The following is a 15714-nucleotide window of genomic DNA, read 5'->3' as shown; positions in this document are numbered from 1 at the left end:
TTAAATCATTTTGACATGAAATAGATTTTAGTATATTACAGATCATGCTGAACTTATTGCACATTAATAACCCAAAAATAATATTGAAGCATTCCATATTTTATTTCATTAATATATATTTAAAGTGAATTTTATTCAGTATATATTGATCTGATTTCAATTTTAGTAAAAAAAGAAACTATATACATCGATATTGAGTTTTCTCTCTAGATATAAAACTCAATCGAATCCGTAAATATCGATCGATCGATATATCTTGATCTAATCAATATTTAAAATCTTATTAAGTAATAGTAAATTGCATATATTTAATTAAAACCTCATCCAGTGGTGCTCACTTTAGCTAGATTCACAAATCCAACATAAGATAAATGGGTATTGCTTAGTGGCAGGTATTAGTCAAAAAGTCCCACAGGCTTCTAAAGAAGATATGTCCTTTATGTCAACTTAGATTGTATTTTTGTGAACTAGTGTGGAGTGACTCAAATGATTCTGGAATTCTTGGATGAGGTTGTAGTTATCTGAACGGAAGAGAAGAAAGTAAGATCAAGGAATAGATTCTATGTTCTGATGATGCCTTGTTCAATCCTTCTACTGCCAACCCAACAACACCTTCCCTTCTCCTCTCTCTCTCTCTCTCTCTCTCTCTCTCTGATCGTCATTCCCAGTTGATTTGCTTTGTGTTGAATCACAGCAGCTTTAAGAGTGTCTCCCTTTTCACCACATTGATTTCTTTAGCCTTCTCTGGTAAAGCTTGGAAGGTGTTTGTTTGAGTGCTTCAAGTAGTATTGCTAAGCCATAACTTGTTGCGATTTATTGAAGGCAAATTTGATTTCTCGCATCAGATACTCATGCAGCTAAACTAGAAGCACCGAGTACATTGTGCTTTGGCTTGTCTACTGCAACAGGCGAAGGTGCATCTTTAAGACCATGTCCTCATCATTTGGATCTTCCCCACCATTCTAAAAGTCGAAGTAGTGTAGACTAAGTGGAGGCTGTTCTCTGCTGCAGCAATAAGTTGATGGCAAGTTGGGAATGTATTTTACAACCAATCATCTGAGGATTGATGACAGGCTCCGTTTATCTAAGATTTCAGTGAGAGACTGCTTTTACTCGAGAGATGTTCTTGCCCCAAGTTTAGGTCCAAGGATTGAAGTTTCCTCAGCTCTAAGTTGTAGGTCTTTTTGTGCCCGAGTTTAATCTTGATACAGTTACTTCACATTCTGTAGTTTCATATCTGTTATTTCAGAGATAAACAAAGAATCTGTGACTTAATCTAAGCAAGCCATCATCTTCATAGTGGATTCCAACATCCACTAAAACAACATAAACCTAACGAAAGCAGCATATATTCTCATGGCTCAGTAAAGAATGTATATTACTTGTCTCTTTCCTAGGAGGACTCTGACCCTTTGTTTCAGACATCCACTGATCATTAAGATCATATCCTCAGACTATTCTCATGGTTCCCAAGTGAAACGAGGACACTTACCCCATGTACCTCACATGAGAATCTGATTCCCCTGGTCACTGTCCCCCAGCTCTCGCAAGCATCGCCAGCTCTCGGAAATCACTGTGTTTGGCTTCCTGCAATAGTTCGTGCAGATTCTGTGACTGGTTAAAGGATTAGATCCACGGAAAATGTTCAAGAACTGCTTTGTTTCTATTTTAAGAACAATTTATCCTTGATCAAGCTTTAAAAATGGTGAAGATCGATCATTTAGGGACCAAGCAAACAATGTTTTCAGTTCATATATGAAACCCTCGCAGAATTTGCGACTCATAACAATGTTTTGCACTGACGCTGATTATATATTAACCTTCTTTAATATTCTGGTCACTAAACTAGAAAATTTATATTAGAATCCATATAATTATAGAAGTAAAATATCTAATCTCATCGACTTTACAGACGAAAAATACAATGACAACACTTATGGAAATGATACGAAAACAATTGAAAAAAAAATAACTTTAATGTCCTAATTATATTTTTTATTATATTTTAATTAAAATTTCTTAGTCGACTGTTATGGTGGTGGTAGATAGTGGTGTCGTCGGTGATCGCAAGTGGCTATTGTGGTAGTGGTCGGTCTTGTCGATGTGGATCCAAACATCGACAACTCAGGTAGGGGCAACAATCATGACAATAGTAACGGTTTGATGATGGTGGTGGTAGATCTCATAAATGTCCTTAGAGATATAAATGGTGGAGTCCTAGAGGTGGAGTTAAAGACTTCTACGACATCTCGTGAGAGGGGGGGGATGAGGAAAAGAAGGGAGAGCAATGACGGGATATGAGGCAAATGGAGAGCAAGAAAAGAATGAAAACAATGGCCACGCTAATACAGATGCAGAGCAGCATCACTCTACTATACATCTATAGCTTTTGCTTTGCATCACCCTGCATGCATCTGGGTTAGCATGGCCACGCTAATGCAGATGCTCTCCCTCCTCTCCCACAAGAAGTCACAAAAGTCCTTTTAGCACTATCTTGTCTATATCCAAAGATATCTCCGAGATTCACCACCACCATCATCAAATCGTCATTATTGCCATACCCGCCCCCCTCTGCCTCGATTGTCAATGTTCAAATCTACATTAGTAAGATCGACTATCGCATCATTCTCGTAGATCACTATCACAACAATCATGCATGCATGGCTCTAGTGACGTTATTGTCCGTCATCACCACAATAGTCGATTAAAAATTTTTAATTAGAATATGATAAAAAAAATATAATTAAAATATTAAAATTATTATTTTTTGCTTATATGTGACCGATCAAAGAATTATCGACCATAGGCCATTTGAAGGTGGGTCTGCTCTGCTAACGGTGAGTTTAATGAATGGGCCAACTCCTTCTCGGGCCTTCAGCTGCCTGTCAGCATCTCGTAAGGCGGTGCATCGCACCGTTCCTTTCCCGTCGGAGATCTCTCTCTCTCTCTCTCTTCAGGAAACCGGTCCAAAGGCCATCCGTGGCTGGTACGACGTCTTCCCTCGAATTCGTCGCGTGTTTTTGGTGACCGTCTGCATGGAAATTGATCCCTGTAGGATCATATTCTCATTAACATAACTTTTTGTTAAGATAATATTGCTATAGATTAGTATTAGAATGTTTGAATATTAAAAGTAATTTATAATTTAATTATACACTCGTTGCTCATGAAAACCACGAAGAATGTTTCATGATTGCATGCATGCATGCATTGATCTCATTCCCTAATTCTTAACATTATTAAAGTTCTAAGTCATGCAGTAATACTGCCCAAAAATTGTTAAACTTATGTGACAAGTACAATATAACATATGTGATAAAACACGATTCAACTTATATAGCCAAACATAATTTAATTTGGAGTTAAACATGAAGATTAACCTACTCCGTGAGTGAGATTTAACCTAATTCAAAAAATTAGATCTACTCAGTTATACAAATGACACTAGACACATCGTTACCCCCTCTATCCAACCCATTGTACTTTAACCCAACTTATTATCTACGATCGACATCTATATTATATGTGATCTATCTAAGGCTCAGGTGGGTTAGTTTGATGTAGGCTAACACTTTACAATACAGTCTAAATTCGTCTCCTTTTATTGGTTTGAGCTCTTTAGTTGACTAAACTAAATAGATTTAATTGGTTCAAGTCAATTTAGAATGACTTTAAACCAATTTAATCGATTCAAACTCACTTGACTTAATTAAAAAATTATAAAAAACTACCACTTAAAAGAGTTAGCATATAATAATAGTAGTCCACAACTACTCCACATGTATCAAAGCTATAAGCTATAACCTATCAGACTAATTTCTCTTTGAACTTCATGAAATTGTTGATGTAAGAAATGTCATCTTACACTTTGGTGATGGTTATACAGAGGATTGCAAATTTTGGATGATAGCTTTGTGAACAGAGTGAATTCTTCTCACCTTCTCAGAACAATCAGTCAGGTAGGTTAAGACAGATACATCTCACATAAGCAGTAGCCTTGTAAATTTTCTCCAGAGAGGTTCATGAAAATATCTTAGTCGTGTTGATTGATTCTTCCCCCAATTAATGAACATATTTTAGTAAAATTATTATCTTTAATATAAAATAAAATAAAAGATATATTCATTGTATTTAAAAGCCTAACAACACTCACACAAATGCACTAACCAACTGAATCATTTATAAAGATTTTATCTATCTAAACAGAATTATCCCTCTCAAGAAAAAAAATGAAAATAGAATACTACTCTCTACTGTTTTGTTGTTTGAATAAATTTTTATTTTCAATTAATTTTTTTAGACATGCTCTTCTTACATGGTGAAAGGCATTTAAACAATTATCAATCATGATCCTTAGGACTTATAGAAAATATATGTATATATATATATTAAATATAGTTATCTAATAGGATCATTGTAATTTTATGAATGCTGATTATTATCTTTATATATGAATTTTTTTAATAGTTATTTTGAAGATATTCCAAATGTAAAAGAAGAGCCTTTCTTTGGCGCCGTTCAGATGAAGAAGAAATAGAAACGTGGGTCCTTTTCCAGTGAATCACCACTGTCCGTGGACGATGCACTTGTCAGCGTATCTTTGCGATCACCGCACCCGATTGATTCCAGACCGCAAACCATATTGAATGCACTCCTCTTCGTCGCCACCGGATAGATACGGGCGGGCGTTGCATTTTCCATTTCCCTCTCCCTTTATATCTTCGATCACTCTCTTTGCTCTGCTAAACTGAGCAATGGCCGGGAGAGTTGTAGCAACCTTCTCCTCCTCTTTCCTTGTGTCTCTCACTTGCGCACTGCTACTCCTCTCTCTAACACCAGGTGCTGTCTTTATGAAGCCCTCTCCTTTTCTTGCTCCATTCATCTCTGTCGATGATTCTAACGCATCTTTCTCGCAGCAGGAGGATCGGTGAAGCTGGTGCAGGCGCAGGAACAGGTAACTTTCCGGCTCATCTTGGCAACAGTTTACTACTTACTGTATGTATCGCCTGGGGATTGCAGCAGCTTCCTCTGTGCGTTTGCAGAAGACTTGGTGCGTGGCGAAACCCTCGTCGGACAAAGCAACTCTCATCGCCAACTTGGGCTACGCCTGCTCTCGGGTGGACTGCAGCGTGCTGCAGCGGAAAGGCGCCTGCTTCGACCCAGATATCCTCATCTCCCATGCTTCCATCGCCATGAACCTCTACTACCGGGCGATGGGCAGGAACAGGTGGAACTGCTACTTCGACAACTCGGCGCTCGTCGTGACGACCGACCCGAGTGAGTCCCCCATCTTCAAAAACTGATCACATCAGGAGATGTAAGGATCAAAATTGCATTGCATTTTTCTTCTTGCAGGTTTTGGCAGCTGCGTGTATGGCTGAAGAGCGGTCCCAAGATTTCGTATGCGATCCAACATCCAAGTTGAGATTATGAATGACGATGGAAGGTTTTGGTGAGACGATCTCGGATTAGAAGATTGTAATCGACTCAGTATGCATTACCATTTATTACAATCTTCGATGTTGGTGTGGTTAGTAGAACAGATAATTTGATTTTGCTCTTCAATTATGTGGTTATATACATACCTCGAAAACTCCCTGATATAATTAAATTATATTCACCAAGGTTTCCTTGAGGAGACTCCTGTTAACTTGTGAACATATACATCCAACCTGAGTCCAGCTGAGTCAAAAAGCCTAAAGTGAATTAGTTCTTACAAGAAACCTAAAAGATGGAATGTTAATCTATTGCTTTCATCATAAGAAACAAACAAGCATATTTATGTTCTATTCCTAATCTCTAACCAACATCCTGTGGAATAATGCCATGAAATTACAAACCCGATTCCTCAATAAACGTTTACAGCAATTTGTGCTAATCTAAAAGTTTCATGAAGTTCTGCTCGGCTGTCAGTCAACACAGTTTGAGTTATTAGCCGCGAATCAATACAGTGTCATGATTTATTGTGGTGAAGACATGAAGAAAGCCTTCCTCTTATAATTTTTCCTGTAATGTCAATATAAAATAAATGAAATATTGACACTAAAGTATCCAATTATTTAGAGAAAAAGAAAAACCACCATAAGCCCCCACCAGATTACTAGTGACGAATGGTCATTCAATATTATCAGTAAAACACAAAAGATTGGCTTGTTTTTGAATAAAATTGCCCCTAACCTTTCTAAATACTTATCTCCAATTGTGTGCCAAAACAAGTTGTCTGGTATAACTGAGGCATATAATTATCACCAAAATTGCATTTATCGGAATGTTACAAGTTGCGACAAACAGGAACCGTCTCGCCAAAACCAAAAGATTTGGCAGCCCAACAGAAGACCTCATTTTTTGGTGCAGATTGTGGCTCTTCATCCCTGTTAAAAAGGTCAATTAGTAATAAGTAAAAGCTCTTCACAAGGTTTTCGAGATCTTTAACAGAAAACAAGATGTCATACCGATATCCCAGGAATGTGAAGAATAACTGTTGAGATACAATATAAGCAGAAGGAAACGATAGCTCCAGATATAAGATTATGAAAGAGGCGTTTGTTGTCTTTACTCGGAATGAATGTTGCCTTCAGCAAATTTGTCAGGTCAAATATTCTGTATGATATCTGCAGCAACGGTACAACCAATTATTTTAGTTGAATTTATTTATGGAGTTCTGCTGAGTTGATGTGAGATCAACTTACAAAGAGATACATGGCAGTAGTAAGCAGGAAATTGAGCAAAGGGTAACTTGGAATGAAACAAAGAAGCCACTTGGGCTGGCCATTTGGCATGTTTGACCTGCATATCATGTAAAACAAACATTGAAGTCCATTAGGACCTAAAATTCCTGGTAATTCCGATAGCGAAATAAGTTTTAAGAGTCAAGACGTGGAGGCTGGAACATGAAACTTCAAAATATTTTGTACCCACATTTATTTGGTAGTCAATTCATCATGGACATTATGGCAACAATAGGTGCATTATAGTTTTAAACTTTTAATTTTTGCCCTGTGAAGCTTTGTCAGCTACAATAGATTCAGGAAGATAACTGGACATGGTTGTCATTCAAAAGACTTCAACCTCACCATAGTTTATTGCTTGAGTTTTTTAAAACATGAAATACGATGCAGTTGTATGCTCAAGTTGTTAAATTGTGAAGTTCATGATAATGTTAAGAACAGGCCTGTCAAATTGCAGCAGGACTAGAATTATCATACCGCAGCCAGATATGGATCTGAGAGATATAGGTCTCCAGGGTGACCTTGCCAAGCCACCTGGTGAATAAAGAGGTTAAAAAAATTCTTCCAAAAGCAAATATCCTTAAAGCAAAAAACTGGAGAAAATGATTGAAACATACGCAAAGAGAGTGAGGGAGGAACTGCGAAGCTGCTGGGTGAAATTCCGTAGGCAAATGTAAACACTGGAATTAACAAAACCAGAGTCATGACCTTTTCGAGAGGACACCAAATTAAAAATTAAAATGACTTTGAACAAGCTTTCATACGCACGTGATGGGGATCCATGATGTGTATGGATGGAACTTGTTGTAGGTAATTTTGTCTAGTTTGTAGATGTACTCATACCATAAATAACCAACCTGCAAGAATAAAGAAGATGTCCCTTTGAACTGTTATACTGTACAAGTCACTTTATAAAAGTTCAAAACCAATAAACAATGACTCACCAATAATGAAGCAGAAACTATGCTTGTTTTGATATACAGCCTCCTTTTTGTATCAGATTCTTCGATCTTCTCCATCCATCTTTCAACCTGTCACAAGCTTGAAAATATAAGCAGCTGAAGAAAGAAGAGATCAAATGCACAACAATCAAAAGTAAATGTGAAAGTATTCCATGAGTGCCACTACTACCAATAATATGAAGATGCTTCCTTCAAACAATTGAAAAGACTAGATCCATGGATCACATTAATTGAATACAAGACACTTACAGTTGGATGGTAATAAGCATATATCATTCCGACAATCCAAATATAGCGATCAAGGCCTGATCTGAAGTGCCACTCATGTAAGAGTGGTAAGTTTGATTTGGAAGGATCGGGATCTTTGTATCCTGCATCAGAAAGTCTAAGAAGAATAAAAAAATTCAAGTTACAGACAGGATATGTAGTTAAAATTTACCTATTAGGAACGTGAAAGGAGCCCACAGGAGATCAAATACCCCGGGAACTTCCCAGATTAAAATAACCACCAGAAAGCAGCATATTATCTTCACAGCCATTACGGGTGCAATCTCATTATACTTGTTAAAAATGCCAAGGGCTCCATACACCATGAGAGTAAAGAGTGTGTGCATGGGGCAGATATAGTACAGGGTGTAATCATTGTTCAGGACAATGCAACAAAATGACACAAAAAAGTTAAGCCGCCACATCATCTGCATTTTGATAGATATTGTGCTTCCAGATTAGTAAGGGAGAATATTAGTAACTTAAAGCACTTATCAGGGGAACAGAACTCATGCAAGTACCTGAGCAAACCGGGCAACACTAAAATCCTTGCGAACATAATAGTAAGAGAAGTTTCCGAAGCCAGTCATCCAAACATAAGCAGCAATGAACACTCTTATCGCGTTGTATATTTCATAGGCAGCAAAGTAGTGATACATTAAGAATAGAACCTGGGAAGAAGATGGTTAAATAAATAACTAATACAGATAAGCTCAATCAAAATGGTAGTGTTCAGCAGTTTGCAACAGTCAGTTTTACTGTTGCACATTATTTAGTGATAACTAAGTGAGATGTGGTTTGTTGAATGCTACTAAAATCAGTGGAAAACTATTATTTTGAAGCAATGCCACTCAGAATTTGGGAAGATACACACTTCAAAATTGAAGTCTCATTAAAATATCAAGGCAGCCTGAGATACTTGCAGGGGAATTATTTATCATGCTAGTTACAATTCAGCAATGACAAAATTATGTTCCAAAGTCATATCCGTACATTATATCAAGTTGTGTAGCCTTTCTACAAACTTACAGTGGTTAGAAATTATTAACCTACTAGGTTAACTTAATATTCATCTGGTGCAGTTTCTGTTGCAACAACAACAATATGAAGGGCTATCATCAAAAATTTGTATTACTATTGGGAAAGAAATCCCACATGTTTGGATGTGATAAAGATACTTGACAAACTAACTTAGCTCTAATTTGTACCAGTAACTGACAAACAATTTAGACAATTATGCTCTTCAAGACTCCAAGTAGCATCTTCATTAACTGATATAACTGATAAGCTCTTAGCCTACAATTGAACTTAAAATTTAAAAATCTTAGATCCAAATAGAAAATGGCATGCCATGCAAGCAAACACAGTGACATCCAAAAGGATGTGTCAGCACACCCTGAGAACAGAATCAGGGTTGTGCTGATTATCATGCCGGCACAGAAGAATCTCAGATGCTGAACCAAGGAAAATGGTAGTAAACACTCTCGTGACAATTTTGGCGACAATCTATGAATTGATGTCCTACAAGAGTTAAAAGAACTAGCACGCTAAGAAGGAAAAAAGTGACAACTGACCTGCATCCATCCTTTCCATTCCTCAGTTTGATGACGATTTAAGTAAAATATAGATTTCCCTGTAAAAGTTGACTTGTCATGGTGCTTCTTCAGAGAAGTCAGGGCTGATGCTATAATAAGAAGGATATAAAGAAAAAGAAACAGGTCCCGGCTGTAACTCTGGAAAAATTAAATCACAGAGATAAGGAAAAAAAACTTCAATGGATTAAAAGGTCAGTTGACAAAATCAAGGAATTCTCAACACAATTTTATTGGAAAATTATAAGAAAATAAAACAATTGCCATTGTTCACATAGTCTGGTTCACATGCAAAAATGATAACCAGATGCGAACTACACTGTGTTGCACGTACAATTACAGAGACAGGTGTAAAGAAAATATTAAAATATCTCAAACTGTAAAATGGGTACAGAGAATGATTATATCTGCAAGTTGGTCCATAACTGCAAGTTAGCAATAGCTCTACTATAGCAATTTCATGGCATCATCATGTTGCTCTGGTCATTCATAAAGCCAACTGTAAGCTCTTCTATGAAAAGCAGGAACCCAGAAAAGTGTTCATTCTGGTCATGTATTACTGCAAGTTAAAAGCAACCAAGAACCAGGATACGATGTGTCATCTTTATGGAAGAATGTCCATAAGAATACAACTTATTCTGATGCAACACAAAATATCCTGAATATGAGCATAACAAGAGGGTCTGTCCAATATCACTATCACAATCACATTTCTAAATTCTGAAGTTATCCGGTTAATACCAAAAAAACATTTTAATCTTTTAGCTACCTATAATATATGGATAAGCTTTGAGATGCTGGATGCTGGTTTTAGAAACAAAATGCCATATGTTTTTTACAAACAAGTGCTGACGCTTAGACAATTGCATAATTTTTTTTTAATTCATACAGATCTTATATTTCTATAAACACTTTGCATAGTTTAGACAAAATATATACTTCTGGATTATCAATTTAGCAAGCACGAAACCAAGCATATAAATTTCGGTCACATATAAGAATTGGTACGTTTCCGAAAGATACTGGATGGCACACCAATCTATATTTTGTGGTATCATTGAAAAAAATAATAAAAATAGAAAAAAATAATACTATGCCAACATCGAGCTATATGTTTCGATATCGATAATTGGTTAGACCAATAAATAGTTATTTCTACTAACCAGCTTAGTCAAGATTATAAACTTTGCAAAGAAGAATACACAATGATCAAATCAAAGCACAAGGCAAGGACCTTGGTGGATTGTGAGAACAGAGTTGTCCGATCACAAATATAGAAGTAAACGAGAATTGACCCAAATTCTGCCCTGCATAGTATCAACCAAATAATCAGAGTTAGATAGTCATCCTTTGTGAACTTATCAGATTGAAGTATATCATAGTGGCATCTCACATGGCTCTCAATGCTTCTCGATGTTCAAGCAAGAAAGGCTCATCCATTGATATAAACCTAGAATTTTATAACAATTCCGACATCAATATTAATAATTTAGTTAAAATACAGAATGATGAATTACAGCACCTTCCGTCACTCTTCAACTAACCTGATTAAATTTGCTCGAACTGACAAATTATGAAGTCTTGCAGAAGAAGGTCTTGATAAACCTCCTTCAAGCAAAGCATCCCGATCATCTTCCCTGACTGTTTCATTGTCCAGGCCATCCAGATTTACATCTGAGTGACTGAAGCACAAAAAATAAAGAATTGCTAAAAGGCATATAGAACCATGAAAGTAGGTGATACATGCATGTTGATGTTCCATGTTTTTGAATTGGTAACAGCATGTAAGCTGAGAACATTCCATATAATTCTTAATGAAATCATAGTGTCATTTCAGATAAAGCAAATTGCATCAGACAAGCTCTACCAATGGTGTATCTACTAAAGTATTATGATCCAATACAATGTACTTTGATGGATGAAAAAAGTACAACAATGCCACTGTTCATTCATCAGTTAACAAGTTAAGATTGCTCTTGTCAGGAGTTTGACTTGTTCCCTGAGTATGTGTTCCTGCACTAGTTGTCATAAACCATGTTCTTAACCGTGAGAAACTACTAAATGCATTTCATAAGCTGAAACACTTTCAAGCATCATGATCTATAAATTACTGCAGTTTGGCAGAGGAACTTCAGGACACACTTGGGGAAGTATTTCAATTTACAATGAAGGTTTTAGTGATTAACCAGAAAGTAAAATTCTTCTTCCACAACCAAGTAAACAAAAAGGTCAAAAGTTCCTACCTTTTATTGTTGCAATTGCATATAAGGCTTTTCGTATCCTTTATAATAAAATTGATTTTGCATGAATTCCTAATAAAGAATGCTTCAATTCCATAAGACATTACGTAATTATGCCCATTATTTTCTAGTACAATTACAAATGCATATTCTTTGAGGACGAAAAAAGTTTAATCATATTGTATGCTTCAGATTAGATATCTTACACTTTCATCGGAGAGGAAGACTTCCGGTATTCCAGAATTTCTGAATATAGCCACGCAATAATAACAGGAAAAAGGCCAAGCAAGAATGACACCTGCAACAGAACACATGATAAAAGACATAAATACCATGTCATTCAGAAATAGGCATACAAGAAATGGAGGAAACAAGAACAATTGAATGCGTCAGGGTAACCCAAGAACTAAACCAAAAAGCGCAAAGGTTCCGCGTACCTGACCGGGGGTCACTGGACTAGACACCGCCATCTTCCTATAGAATTGAGCGCCACAAAAAGGAAACTGCAAGAAGCGATTGAATCAAGCACCAAGCAGATCCAACATCAAGACCGGAAGAAGGAAATCGAACGCGAGATCTCACCCTTCTTCTCCGGATCAGAGGGATAGCAGGTGGATCTTCATCAACACGGGCGGAATCCAAAGGATTCAAGCCCCGGCGCTAGGACGGATCTGAAGCAACCGACGAGGAAGTCCGAAGAGAGCGGGGTTATAATGGCTTGAGTCGGAGAGTAGTCGCCTTCATAGGGCGATGCATCCCTCCATTTCTATTTTCTCCGTCGAATTTTGTTCATTTAAAATCATTTTTCATTAGGAAAAACCCCAAAAAAAATGCAGCGGGAGATAATATAATTGCAGAGGAAAGAATGGTGAGCGGTAGACGAGACTCGTCCGTTCGATTTGCTCGTCCTCATGACTTCTACGGTCGATCTGGCATCCGCATAGCTCTGCTTCTTCTATTTATTGCTTGCCTATTTTATTTAGCCAAAATGAGATATCATATTACATAATGTGATAATAATTATTAAAGAAGATAAAGGAATTATTATATTAGACAAGTTGACATGGTCAACGTAAGCTCAAGATCACCTGTCACCGGCAAGCCATGGAACACGGTTCTCCCTCTCACAGAGCCCGCATGTCTGACGTCCGAATCTCAACCCATGACATCAGCAAACGGTGCGTGTGCAACTCTAACTTTGTGTTCCCTGTCTTCCAGAGACAGGCGAGCTCTCAAGGCACGTTACAGTGACCACGACAACAATGTGAAAATATTTTTTTCTGTCATTAAATAATACCAATTTTTTTCTTGTATTAAATGATTAAATGCCATTAGATACTTCGAACATGTTGTGGAGTGAAGTAAAAGAAAAGGTAGTTGCAATGCCATGGTTTGGGAGCAATCAAAGTCTCTGGTTGGTGGGAAGTGACAATTTAGGAATAAGAGAAGTGGTTGGCTGTATGGGTTGGTCAAAACGTCAACTATAAGCAAATCAGTGATGATGGGAATGTCTGATGTAGCCAAGATGTTCTTTTTATTTTTTATTTTTTGGGACATATTCTTTTTCTTAAGTTTACTCAATTCAAATATTGAACTAGAATATTTTCTTCGACTTTATCGGATGGATATTCATAATCGTCTCACCTACTTAGGTTGAACTAGATACTCATTAATCAGATTTAGGAGGGCTAATTATATACTAACCTTTCTAATTAATTATTTTTAGTATTTTAATTTTTATATTTTAAAAAATTATATTGGCATATATGTAGATATGAAAGTGAAACATATAGATCTATTTACCTTGATATTATCAGTTTTACCGATGAAAACATAAAAATAAATAATAAAAAAATAATTTTAATGTTTTAATTGATGGTGATGGATGATGACGTGTCGAGGGCTCAACAATCACTCACAGGCCAACCTTCTAGAGCTTCCCTTCTCGGTCGATGATAACCACGATAAATAGAACTCCTCCTTCGATGAAACCCCCATCTCCCCTTTTTATTGCTCATGTCAAAACTTACGCGGGAGCAAGGGGAATGGTAGGAGCTCCAGTGACCATAGCTTTGGGTCGAGCGATCCACCCATCGGGTCAGCGACATCATCTTTGACGTAGACGTCGCGATGGCCACCACCATCTACATCGACGCTGATGCAGCTATTGAGCGGCCCTTTCGCCGTTTGGCAACTGTGCAGATGTCGACTATATAGACACTAATGCAAATGCAGAGCGGCACCGCTCTGCATTTGTATCGACGATGTTGCAAACGCCAAGTAGTCTTTCGCCACTCAACAACTATGTCGACGTCGACGTAGATGGTGGTGACCACCGCATCATCTACGACAAAGATGGTGGCCACCTCGTCGCTAACCCATTGGGCAGATCACTCAACCCGAAGCTAGGGTTGCTGGAGCTCTTATCGCTCTCCTCACTACCACGTTTGTTCCGACATGGGCATAAAAAAAGGGAGATGGGAAGCTCGTCAAAGGAGTTTTATTCCTCGCAATTGACGTCGATCGAGAAGTGAAGCTTTGGAAGGCGAGTAGACGAGCGATTATCAAGCTCTTAACGATGCCACCGTCTATCACCACCGATGTCATTCGTCACCACTAACTAAAATATTAAAATTATTTTTATACCTTTTATTTTCATATTTTCGTTGATAAAATCAACAACATTAAGGTAAATAAACACATATGTTTCATTTTTGTAATTATAAGAAAACTAATATAACTTTTAAAACAGTAAGAATCAAGATGTTAAGATTAGCTAACTACGTCAAATAATATATAATTAACCCGATTTAGGATAAGTGAAAAATATGAGAGTTGGGTTTAGAATTGGTTTACAACCTAAATAATCAATCGATAGGTTTCTGATAAATTGATAGAGGTTTTTTCAGTCATACTTGGACTGCTAAATTTGGATTAGAATACTAGTGATCGATCAGATTTGGGAAGGATACGCGTAGAAAAATAGGGAGACAAGTTAGATTTATACACCGATTTACCTATTTAGGTAGTTATTGAATTCTGACTCGAGTAAATAAAAATCACAAATATTGTACTGATATGATCAATTTTGATCGTCTATCATCAACATAATGAATTGATCCGATCTATCTCGTTTTCCAACTACTGTCATGTCAAGGGACAAAAATTCGACGGGTCCCAGATGGATGATCAGAGATGCTTTGAACACCGTCCATTGTTCAAATGCAAAACGTGATTTGCTATTCATTTCCTAACAGATGATGCAGGATCAGAGTATCATATAAAGGGATGCAAAGATCTTAATTAAGGATTAAAATCTCAGACCAGTCCCCATACCTACAACCTACAACATTTGGAACAAGAGCTATGCCTCATGAACTCTAAGATGAGAAGATAGTACAATGTTTTAATGTTACCTGGTAAATGATAAAACAAGAAACCTGTATCTCCATATAGAATCTTTTAAACATCAAATACATGTATTAAACCTGACTAAGATAACATGAGCAACTATAAAAGCTTGTTAAAAACCACAAAGTTTCACTGAACTACAAAAGTTTCAATGAGAAGCCAGAAGCATTATCAATGTTTCCAACTACATGCAATGATGTGGAAACCAACCACTAATCATGACATAGGGTATCAGATTGCTGCTTAGTGATTCCGTTTATGTTGATCCTCCCAGACAATCCCCACCAACAAAGATAAGGGAATAAGGTATAGGAATGGAATAAAGACGCACAAGATTCAGAAACCAAATACCATACCAGGCAGTGGGGCTGTGCAAGGTCCAGTTTGGTTTGCAGACTAAATGAGCAAATTCTGATTTGAGAATTTCCCAAACCAAGTCTAGCCTTTGTATCAAGAAAAATGAACCATAATATTGTGGAATGGTCTAGTTGCTAATATTGGTTTACACACTCAT

At 37.0% G+C, this 15714-nt stretch overlaps 1 protein-coding gene and 1 long non-coding RNA gene across 3 annotated transcripts; one reads left to right on the top strand and one right to left on the bottom strand.

Annotated features, from left to right (window-relative positions):
* Positions 1–4705: 4705 nt before the first annotated feature.
* On the top strand, positions 4706–5179 carry LOC108952597 (uncharacterized). 2 transcript variants are annotated; one of them, XR_010492640.1, is made up of 3 exons: positions 4706–4839; positions 4920–4954; positions 5043–5179. It is a non-coding gene; the product is annotated as an uncharacterized LOC108952597 (long non-coding RNA). The 2 variants fall into 2 exon arrangements; XR_010492651.1 differs by having other exon boundaries at positions 4742–4839; positions 4917–4954.
* A 918-nt stretch (positions 5180–6097) lies between these two features.
* On the bottom strand, positions 6098–12534 carry LOC135627368 (protein REDUCED WALL ACETYLATION 3-like). Its single transcript, XM_065133480.1, has 17 exons — positions 12372–12534; positions 12227–12292; positions 11996–12087; positions 11094–11231; positions 10943–10999; positions 10784–10856; positions 9532–9690; positions 8479–8628; positions 8130–8385; positions 7940–8061; positions 7673–7759; positions 7497–7585; positions 7346–7408; positions 7206–7262; positions 6690–6786; positions 6453–6611; positions 6098–6371 (listed from the first exon to the last, which is right to left on the bottom strand). Exons 2-17 carry the CDS (start codon positions 12257–12259, stop codon positions 6366–6368), a joined length of 1638 nt encoding a protein of 545 aa, XP_064989552.1. The 5' UTR covers positions 12260–12292; positions 12372–12534; the 3' UTR covers positions 6098–6365.
* Between the last annotated feature and the right edge of the window lie 3180 nt (positions 12535–15714).

The sequence above is a fragment of the Musa acuminata genome, chromosome BXJ1-1, assembly GCF_036884655.1.
Source record: "Musa acuminata AAA Group cultivar baxijiao chromosome BXJ1-1, Cavendish_Baxijiao_AAA, whole genome shotgun sequence".
In the NCBI taxonomy this organism is placed as follows: Eukaryota; Viridiplantae; Streptophyta; class Magnoliopsida; order Zingiberales; family Musaceae; genus Musa; species Musa acuminata.
The sequence above is the reverse complement of the archived record's forward strand: the minus strand, read 5'-3'. Positions and strand labels throughout refer to the sequence as shown.

Bases quoted from the DNA above. Each gene is read 5' to 3' on its own strand.
- LOC135627368 (XM_065133480.1), bottom strand. From the start codon at position 12,259: ATGGCGGTGTCTAGTCCAGTGACCCCCGGTCAG. The intron at 9,691-10,783 runs GTCCTTGCCTTG...TAATTTTTCCAG, and splicing joins TGTTCTCACAATCCACCAAG to AGTTACAGCCGGGACCTGTT. The intron at 7,586-7,672 runs GTGAGTCATTGT...TTATTCTTGCAG, and splicing joins TAGTTTCTGCTTCATTATTG to GTTGGTTATTTATGGTATGA.